Source organism: Nannospalax galili, unplaced genomic scaffold (assembly GCF_000622305.1).
Source record: "Nannospalax galili isolate Female #2095 unplaced genomic scaffold, S.galili_v1.0 scaffold287, whole genome shotgun sequence".
Classification (NCBI taxonomy): Eukaryota; Metazoa; Chordata; class Mammalia; order Rodentia; family Spalacidae; genus Nannospalax; species Nannospalax galili.
In genome coordinates, this window is record NW_008357493.1 from 2,189,281 (window position 1) to 2,199,634 (window position 10,354).

The 10,354-nt window shown below is 41.7% G+C and overlaps 2 protein-coding genes across 3 annotated transcripts in view; both read left to right on the forward strand.

The window, feature by feature from the left end:
- The window catches only part of Bivm (basic, immunoglobulin-like variable motif containing), a 35,685-nt gene extending 29,860 nt beyond the window's left edge, over positions 1 to 5,825 (forward strand). Inside the window, exons 8-10 of one of the 2 annotated variants that reach the window (XM_017794881.2) lie at positions 1,268 to 1,351; positions 2,853 to 2,949; positions 4,196 to 5,825. In XM_017794881.2, coding sequence (XP_017650370.1) covers positions 1,268 to 1,351; positions 2,853 to 2,949; positions 4,196 to 4,489 — 475 coding nt within the window. In that variant the 3' untranslated portion in view covers positions 4,490 to 5,825. Of the gene's footprint in view, positions 1 to 1,264; positions 1,352 to 2,852; positions 2,950 to 4,195 lie in introns of both variants that reach the window. The other variant, XM_017794879.2, reaches the window with a different exon arrangement.
- A 3,623-nt stretch (positions 5,826 to 9,448) lies between these two features.
- The window catches only part of Ercc5 (ERCC excision repair 5, endonuclease), a 38,847-nt gene continuing 37,941 nt past the window's right edge, over positions 9,449 to 10,354 (forward strand). Inside the window, exon 1 of the mRNA XM_029557207.1 lies at positions 9,449 to 10,059. Within this exon, the coding sequence (XP_029413067.1) occupies positions 9,972 to 10,059 (88 nt within the window). The 5' untranslated portion in view covers positions 9,449 to 9,971. The remainder of the gene's footprint in view (positions 10,060 to 10,354) is intronic.

The window sequence follows — 10,354 nt, forward strand, 5'->3', positions numbered from 1 at the left end:
TGTGAATGCCAGGATAGCTGAAAGAAGAGGGGTACTCTGGTTAAGACCGGTTGAAAATGGAAGCCATACGTGCTTTGTGTAAATGTCCCAGCAGGCACAGCAGTCTCACACTGCCTAGGTTTTGCTTGATTCGGACTTGGCTTGATGGGAATGGTGACTGAAGAGGAAAAGGCAGGATGGCCCTTGGAAGTTGTTTCTTCAGTGATAGGCCAGTGTCTAGCCAGAGAACATGGCTTGGCCATCAGGATAGGAATGGTTCTCTAGAACTGGAGACCTTGGGGCCCTGGAATCCCCCTTAGAGGCCCTTGAGTCAGGAACCTGAGATAGGTGGGAGCAAGCTAGAGGAGCCAAAAAGCTGAATGCTGCAGTTTGGTGCATAAAGAAACTGCTTGTTCTTTCCGTCTCCTGAATTGCTCTGTCCACTTCTCTGGAGTGGGATTTCTTATAAGTGAGGTACATTGGTTGTGCCTCTTTTATGATTCCACCCTATGTCTTACCCTTATTTCAGGCATCTACCAAATGTAAAATGTAGTTTTACTTCTATTGTTCTTTGTATCCATTAAAAGACTAAATTCCAGTACTGGAGAGATGGTTCAGCAGTTAAGAGCAGTGGCTGCTTTTGCAGAGGACCCGGGTTTGATTCCCAGCACCCACATGGCGGCTAACAACCATCTGTAACTCCAGTTCCAGGGGTTCTGACACCCTCTTCTGACCTCCATGAGCATTGCATGACATGGCTGCACCTACCTACATGCAGGCAATATGCTCATACACATTAAAAAAAAAAAAGACTGAATTCCTCACCAATGCCTGTACCTATGAATTAATTTTTTCTTAAAAAAATATGTCAATACCCAGACTCCCCTCTAGACTAGTTTGAGTTAGGATTTCCAGGGATGGAACTAGAGCATGGTAAGTGTCATCCTCCCACCTCCAGGGGCAGCATTATTTTAGTGTTATATTTTTAGGGTTCCATTAGAAACTTGGATGCATCAAGAAGAAGGGACTAGCCACAGTCCCCTCTGATTTGAGGGGAATATAGTAAAACTTGAGCCCTAGATTTTGAATTGGGAACTAACTATGGCTTAATCTTAATTCAAGGAGTCTCTTTAATGACCCAAGCCTGTGTTGATATCCTTTCTAGATTAATGAATATCATCTTTGAGCAAATTTTAGTGTACCTTTTATTAATACATAGTTGAAAAAGCATGCTGTGTGGTGTGAATGACCTTTATTGCGCTGACTGAGTGCATTTTATATTTAGCAGGGGCCCACTCTCGCCACAGGAAGTAGAATACTGGATTTTAATTGGAGAGTCAAGCAGAAAACATCCTGCAATTCACTGTAAAAAGTATGTTTTAGCAGCCTCCCTTCCCTTCCCTTCCCTTCTTCCCTTCCCTTCTTCCCTCCCCTTCTCCCCTCCCCTCCCTTCCCCTCCCCTTCCCTTCCCTTCCCTTCCTTTTCCCCTCCCTTCCTTCTTTTATTGTTGGGGTAAGACTTTTATTTGTAGTTAAGGCACGGTCATTACTGTATAATTAGATGAACTTTGACAAGTGTGAACACCCATGTAATCATCACCCAGTCGCAGAAGGTACTGTCATTCTTCATTCCTCTCCAGCCACAGACAGCCCGTGTCCTGATTCTCGTCATCACAGATGAGCATTTCCTGTTCTGAATTTCTGTGTAAATAGAATTCTGTATTTTTTGGCCTGCTGTTTCATTTAAGTAACATATCAAGAAAATTTGATTTTTCCTTAAAAATTTGGAATCTGTCCATTTCTGTTAAAAGTCCAATGAATATTTGATTGAGAGAGTCTGTAGGACTGGGAGATTGCTCAGTGAGTAGAGGTATTTGCATGTTGACCCGAGTTGATTCCCAGAACCCACATGGTGGAAGGAGAGAACTGATCCCTGATAGTCATCCTCAACCTCCACATGTGCTGTGGCATGTGGGCATCTGCACTCATGCATGCAAAATAAATAAAATAAATACAAAATTAAAGTTTACAAAGAAAAGATAGAATCTGTAGAATTCACAGTGTAGCCTAGAATTGATATTATCATGATGTGGAATGTTCTAGGCTGCAGCTTTGGACTGAGTTGCTGTGTAATTAGAACTCTAATTTATTTTAGCAGTGATTTTTACTTTTCAGTATAAAGCCATACATGTAGTCTTTTTTAAAAGAAGTTCTTCCTAACTGAATTTTTTGATGCTACTGTAAACTGATTTTAAAAATTTTAATTTTCAGATTTGCTGGTTGTACAAAGAAAAAATCTCCAATTTTCATATATAGACCTTGATTTTTACATCTTTACCAAATTCACTTACTAGTTATTTTATAATACTCATTTTCTGCACGGTTATGCTGTATGTTAGTAAAGACATATTACCTTTTAATTCTTTCAGGAACTTTACCAGATGCAGTAATGGCATGCTGGTAAATCCCAGCTATGCAGGAAGCTGAGGCAAAAGGCTCACTTGACCAAGGGGTTCAAAGCCAGCCTATGTAGCATGCCCTAACCCCACCTCAAAGCAAGCAAACAAAACCCCAAACTGACTTGGCTAGAATTAAAAGGAAAAGGTGCCATGCCGCTGCTTTAACTTGCAAGATATTTTCTGTTAACATATATTATTAACATAGAAACCAATGATAAATTGAGAACATTGACAGTAATTGGATAATGATAACTGTCAAAAAACAATTTTTCAAAACAGTAGATGGAAAGATGCTGAGCTAAGAGAATTAGTTAGTTGTTGCTGTGATAGTAGTGCAACAACTTGCTCCTTTGCAAAACTTCAAATGGTGCTTTGGACCTAAAGAAAATTGTGCTTTCCCTTTTCTCAACTATAGATGGGCAGATATCGTCACTGATCTAAACACTCAAAATCCAGAATACCTAGATATCCGACACTTAGAGAGAGGGCTGCAGTTTCGAAAAACAAAGAAGGTAAGAACACTGTGCTTGAAGGCATTTCCCAAATGACCAAAATGAAGTATTCACTCAGTACCCCCCCACCCCTTTTTTTGTCCTTTTGAGAATGGGTCGCCCTATAGCCACAGCTGGACTGAAACTTACCAAGTAGACCAGGCTGGCCTTTATCTCACAGAGATTTGCCTGCCTCTGGCTAAATTCAATGATTTTGATGTGGCAAATAACAGAAACCAAGTTTAAACCACTTTAGACAGAAAGAAAAATAAGATTTATTTTAAAGATGCAGAGTTATCTTTCTACTCCAGGGCAAGAAGAGCACGGAGTCACGAGAATGACGCTCAGCACAGGAATACTAGCAGAAGTGAAGAATCTAGGACTATTCATCACTCTTATTATGTAGGCTATCTGTCTTCATAGTCTCTCTTTCATCTGAAAATGTATTTATTTCATATTATCTCTCAATTTATGACTTCTTTCAAGGTCTAGACTTGATTCGGTTCCATAGTCTTGGCTGAACTTGGGCAAATCAGTTGTAGTCATGAGGCAGACAGAGCCTATTGACAAACATGGCTGTGGGGCTTTCTCAGGAGTAGACACAGTGTGGCTCAGTTGCTCTGTTAGTAAAATAGGTGAAGCTGGTGGTGGTGGCACATGCCTGTGATCTCAGCACTCAGAAAGCTGAGGCAGAAGAACAATGAGTTTGAGGACAGCTTGAGTTACATAGTAGGTTTGAGGCCACCCTGAACTATATATTGAGATCTTGTCTCAAACATTCAGAGCTGGGTGTGGTGGCACACACCTTTAATCCCAGCACTCAGGAGGCAGAGGCAGGTGGATCTCTGTCAGATAGAGGTCAGTCTGATCTACATAGTGAGTTCCAGGACAGCTGGGACTACAGGGAGAGCCTGTCTTAAAAAAACAAAAGAATTCATATACATACACACAGAGAGAGGAAGGGAGTGAAGGAAGGAGAGAGGAGGGGAAGGAAGGGAGGGAAGAGAAGAGGAAGAGGCGTGATCTTAGTTTTGAATTAGGCATATGGGGCTGTGACCAGGTTAAGTCTAAGTTGTGGAGAAGCATATGGAACTGTGAGTATTTTGGCTCCTAAGGGCTTTGTTACACTTTGTAAAGGCAACTGTCAGGAAGGGTGAATAGGCTAGTGTGCTTTGCGGGTGGAACAGAAGGGTACTGCTTTCAGGTGCCAAGGGAGTTGATAAGGACCCCATAAAACTATATAATTAATTCGATTTTCCTTTTTCAGGTTGGAGGAAATCTGCATTGCATCATAGCATTCCAGAGACTCAGTTGGCAAAGATTTGACCTTTGGAACTTTCCATTTGGAACCATTAGACAAGAATCACAACCTCCCACACATGCCCAGGGAATTGCCAAATCTGAGAGTGAAGACAACATCTCCAAGAAGCAGCATGGGCGTCTGGGCAGGTCCTTCAGCGCTAGCTTCCACCAGGACTCAGCTTGGAAAAAGATGTCGAGCATCCACGAGAGGAGGAACAGTGGCTACCACGGCTACAGTGATTACAGTGGCAATGACTGACCATGCTGGGAACCGCACCATGGGTCACCCACACAGCTGTCATGTATAGGACGTCATTAAGACAGCAGACGGTTTTATTAAGACTATTAATAGGAACATATCTTGTGGTACAAAGCATAACCTTGTAGTTCTCTAGCAAATAAGCTTATATATGATTATGTTGGGTGATTTTCAAATACATAAGCAGATAAGCACAGATTATTGCCCTTTTAAAGTTAAAAGTATATAAACAATCTGGACAGAAAGTTTCACAAAATCCAATAAAATCACAGTTGCATCTAAACAGAAACACAGATGCACTTAACGGCATCAGGATTTGAGTACTTAAGCATGAAGTGATTTTTTGAAACTTGATCCCTAGTCATTTATTACAGATAATTTTATTCCTAAAAATTAAGATGCAAGGCACCATCTGCCCTTAAAAACAGGAGTGCTGTCAAGTTCTAGTTTTTGATAATGGTTAAAGATCATTTAAAATTCTTTTGTCAGTCTAGTATCTTTCAAGTCTAGGATGCCTTTCCTGCCTCTTTTGTTTCCTGAATAACTGTCTCAGGATTTGCAATAAAGAGGCAGAAAGGACTAAAGAAACTGATCTTTCTTACTGGTGCATGTGGATGACTTACAGCATTGATCTGGATATTCTTGACTTGGTATGTTAACTGTGCCATAGCTACAAAGAAGCTTAGGTCTTGAAAGAGTCTAGTCCAGAACAAACCTTGTTTCAGGGATAAGTTAAAGAATAATTGGCATCAGAAATCTCTATACCCAAGGTAATCTGCAGTGATACCCATTTGATGGAGTCGTGTTAAAGTACTAAAGACACATCAGGAATGTCCAGTTCACTCTGAGGACAACTCTGTATTCTAAACTCTGAGTTGTTTCTTTTTGTGAACATGTGGGCAGTTAGCTGTTTGAAGCGTGTTAAGTATTTCAGAAGTGTGGGCCCGGTACTTGAGCTCCTTTCTTCTGCTGTCAGTTTTTCTTCTGCCACCGTGTGACCCACAGACTTCAGGCATCTCATTCTTTCATGTAAGGGGTTCATTCCAGGACTCAGTTTGGTGACGCAGTGATCACAAGGTGCTGAGTGTGTTGGCACCCATACTGTAATACACCTCAAGGAGAGGGTTCAGATTTTTATTTTTAAAATATTTTCATTTTTCTCTTGAATTTTATATCCATTTATCCACTCATATATGTCTAGCTTACAGAAAGGGATATATATTATGAAATGGTCATTTTTTTCTGAAGAGATTATTTTACTTGAAATGCAAAGGACTGAAAGAGATTTGTAGGTTGTCGATTTTTGTTACTTCATACTGGAACTTTTAAAACGTTTTCATCAAATAAAGTTTTTTGTTTTCTACTTTTAGTCATGTGAATGTTACTGAATCTATGTTTTAGTTATGGAGTATCCATCCTTACTGTATTTCACAGAGTTAGTGCAAAATACATGATAATTCGTCAGTTCTGTATAAGTAGTGCTATGAGAACCATCTTGCAACTTTTATAGTCAATGAAACAATGCAAATTATGACTTTCATATTTACCACTTCTCTAATGCTTGGGTGTTGATTCTCTAATGCTTGATTATAAGAAATTGAAAATTTGATTCTCAAGGTAGCTTGAACCAGATGAAGCAATTTTTGTGGGTCGAAAGTATTAAATATAAGCTGTTTCATAATTATTCAGCTGAGTATTTCAAAACAGGTAGGTATGAAGAGCCAAGACGAAAGAAGGAAAATATATATGAAGCTAAAAAATCAACTGACACCTGGTTAAAGAGGATGAATTTATTACACACATACTATCATAATTACTTTTTATAAAAATGTTGATATAGTGATCACTTAAAACCTTGGCTTACAAGTTTAGGAGTTATCCAGAGCAGAGTAATGTTTGAGTTTGTGGAACAGATTTTTCAGAATATAGTAGGCAAGAGTTCCTGCATAGCACGCCTTGAAAACTAATAATACTCCCATCTTAATTGATTTCTTAGTGAACTCTATTAGGAACTTCATAGATGGAATCAAGACTGAAATGCTGGCTCTGAAGGGACTAGTTGTTGTGGCCGATGCCACAGTGCAGCGCAGTGCAGCAGTCACTGAAACAGAATGAGCCTGATCTGCTTTCAGAACTGTTCCTTTCTGATTTCTCTCAGAACTGCTCTTCAAACAAAGGACGTTTCTGTTTATTTGAACAGCACATCCAACATGATATGGGAAAGCAGTGAGGAACTTTGTCTTAAAGAATCTTTAGCCAGGGATTTTACCAGGGAAGAATTTTCCTTTTCTGACCTACAACAGCATACAAAACCAAGCAGATGTTGGCAACCTAAGCCCACATAATTCTTTTTTTCAACATACACTGTGGATAATTCATTGCTTTCAATGTGCTTGGAAGGCCACTGCTTCCAGTGATGACATTATCACAACACAGACACATATACTTCCAAGTGACAGTATTAAAACACACACACACACACACACACACACACACACACTCACACACAAATTCTGTCAGGAGCAAGTAATAGTCATGAAGGAGAAATAGGGAACTTAGTTTAAGACTAAAAGCTATGTGTTTAGCTTGTGACAAATTATTTCAAAACGTACGAGATAAAACTCTCACTTGTAACAGAAGGCATTCCCAGAAGTTTTCACAGTTGTACCACCTGGGAGATTATTTCCACATTGGCAAAGTGGTTTGGAAGAACAAATACGCTATTATGTGTAAGTATTTAGAAAGGGAGCGCATAGAAAATGCTATTTAAGTGCCTGCTATTATTATTACTATTCCAAAAGATGCCTGTTTAACTGATCAGGTAGTATACAGCCCTTTAAACATCACTGAAAAGAGCTAATTCCCCTTATATTGGATACATTTTAGTTGCTATTCCTTCAAAAGCATTTCAGATTTAAAAATAGTGCTCTGGTTTTAAAAGCATGTACAGTACTCAAATGGTCACAATGGCTCTATTTGTTTTTACCTAGCTCTCAGGCAGTTTAAATCCTGTAACCATCCTGTTCCCACTAGGACCACTGTTACAGAGCTATGCTCCATTAGGCCAAGCTGGTGCAGCAAGTGTAATGTTTTTTAACTTGCCTTATTCTAGGCATGGGAGGGGCTCAAGCAGCTGCTCCACGTCAATCACATTCTTTTTATTTTAATTTTATGTGTATGTGTGTATTGCCTGCATGTAGGTAAGTGCACCCTTGTTTTGTTGTGCAAGGAGGTCAGAAGAGGCTGTCGGAACGCCCGGGACTGGAGTTACAGACAGTTGTTAATGGGTGCTGGGATTCGAACCTGGGTCTTCTGCAAGAACAACCAGTGTTCTTAACCACTGGGCCACCTCTCCAGCCCCATCCATCATATTCTTTAACTTACTTTAGTTCACAGCACTTCTACTCTGCCAGTCATCCATTTAAAGATTAAAATCCAATTCTTATTTCCTTTTTGAGACAGGATCTCTCTAAAGCCCCAGCTGACCTGGAGCTTGCTATGTAGACAGGTCTGACCTTGATCTCACAGATCTGCCTGCTTCTGTCTCCTGAGTGCTTGGATTAAAGGTGTGCACCACCATGCCTGGCTAAAAGCTAATTTTAATGCTATTACTAAGTTTAGTGTTAAAAGTGCAGAAACCCTAAGAAATCGGTGGCATTCCTATATGCTGGAGTTTGTGTTCTGATTTCCTCTTATAAGGATACAAGTCATATTGGATTAGAGGCTACACGAATGGTTTCTTTTTTTTTTTTTGTGAGGTGGTAGAAATCAAATCTGTGGCCTTGCACATTCATGCAGGTGATCTACTAATCATGGCTACTACATATTATCTGTTTAGACATAAAAATAGTTTTGCTAAAATCTAGTTCCTGTACTCTCAGACCTCCTAATGCCTTCATTTTAAGATAATCACTTTTAAAAGACCCTGAAGTACTAAGGATTAGGGCTCAACTTGTGAATTTTGGAGAACCTAATTCAACCCTGAACACATGGTTATCCTATCTAACCAAATAGGATGAAAGCTGCACTGGAGAGCATCGTCAAACTGGAGGTTTGAGAGGTCATTTCGTCAGCATTTACAAACTTGCTGTGTGTTAGAAGCGTGGGATGTTATCAAGATAGAAATTCGTTTCAACAAGTTTAGTTTATTACTGGAAGGAGACGAAAATTAAACAGGTGATTATGTTACCCTCAGTAAAATACAACTTTTGATCATTTTACACATTGAGGAAATGTAAAAAACACGTTGCAAGGCTTATTCCTGATAGAAAATCAGCTATGACTAAGAACTACACATAGCTGGTATAAACCATCTGTGTGGACATAGAAATGTTTTTTCAAAACCTGATTCCTGACAGATTATTGCTATAAAATATTCTTTTGAGAAATTATCTTTCTCTTTTCTTTTTTCTTAGACAAGGCCCATGTAGTCCCGGCTGCTCTTGAATTTGTGGTATTCCTGCCTGTCTTCCATGTCTTTCTACCTGTTGCTACAAATTAACCCTTTTCACTGGGTTTGAATCCCAATTTTTAATACTGTAAACTCAAACAAATGTGAAATTTGATCTTTAAAGATTGCTTTTATGTCCGTTTCCTGATAGTGGAACAGAAATTCTTAAGAAATGTGATCCCAGCAACGCTAATCACGATGACGAGGCGCAGGTCTGCGATCTGAATCTTGGCATCGAGTCCAGGGCCTTTCCTGGAACTACTCTGCCTACCACAAACCCTTTCTGACCATGAGCTGTGGAATTCTAAGTTTGAGATGCTGGGGAAAACTCCATTTCAAGGGTAAGCACGGCGCTGTACTATCTAGTCAGTGCATGCTACCTTGCATAGATGTAACTTTGAAAACACCAAGGAAGCTTTCCGTTGTCTCTTTCCGTTTAACATAATACTTAGCATCACGACTGGGCAACGGGGAGAACCCGATACTGGAAAAGCGCATAAAAGACGTCACTCCTGCTAAAGTGCAACTATCTTTAACATTTTTAACGGCAACAGGAAGCCAGCAAAACAAACACAAAAGCTCCAAACACTGGGTCGCAACTCCGCACCCACTTCCGGAGCGTAGAGCATATACCTCAGTGCGTCAAAGCGTACTACGCATCCTTGGACGGAAACCGAGAAGTGTCAGTTGTGGTAGCCCGGGTCTGGGGGAGAAAGCCAGCACCACAGAAGGGACGTGTGTTGGTGTCGCCCATTCTACTTCCTCATCTTAGTCTTCTGTAGTGCTGACACTCAGGCTGCACAGACTGCCCTTTCCACCGCCGCCACGCTCTGATGGTGCCTTTCTTCCGGGAGGCGGGGTCTACACCGGAAGTGTGCCAGCGCGGTGTTTACTTCCTCTAGCCCGGGTAGCTACTGTTCCGTCGGAGAGCCGTGGGTTTTGCGTGAGTGGAAGTCGGAGAGCCGTCCGCTTGCGTCCCCTGGTAGAACTGGCAGCTGAGGCCCGGCGCGGCCGGCACCGTGCGCCTGCCCTATGGGAGTTCAGGGGCTGTGGAAGCTGCTGGAGTGCTCCGGGCGCCGGGTCAGCCCCGAGGCGCTGGAAGGGAAGATCCTGGCCGTGGGTATCCTTAACCCTGGAGCTCGGGGCAGCGGCTCGTGCCGGGCTTTCCGCGCGCTCTCCGTCGTGCAGAGTGGCGTCTGCGGTAGGAGGACGGGCCGACTACCCTCGGGGAGCCGGAGCCTGCCGGGTGTCTGTTCCCGGCCTGCCGTCCTGCGTCCAGCACGCGGGCCCCGCTCTGGGCCGCTCTGCGGTTCTCAGCAAAGCGGAGGTGGCGATGAGAGTCCATTCTCCACAGTCGGCTTGAAGAGTAAAGGGATTTGAGGGGTAGGAGTTTGGAATTAGTGATGGGCCCCGGC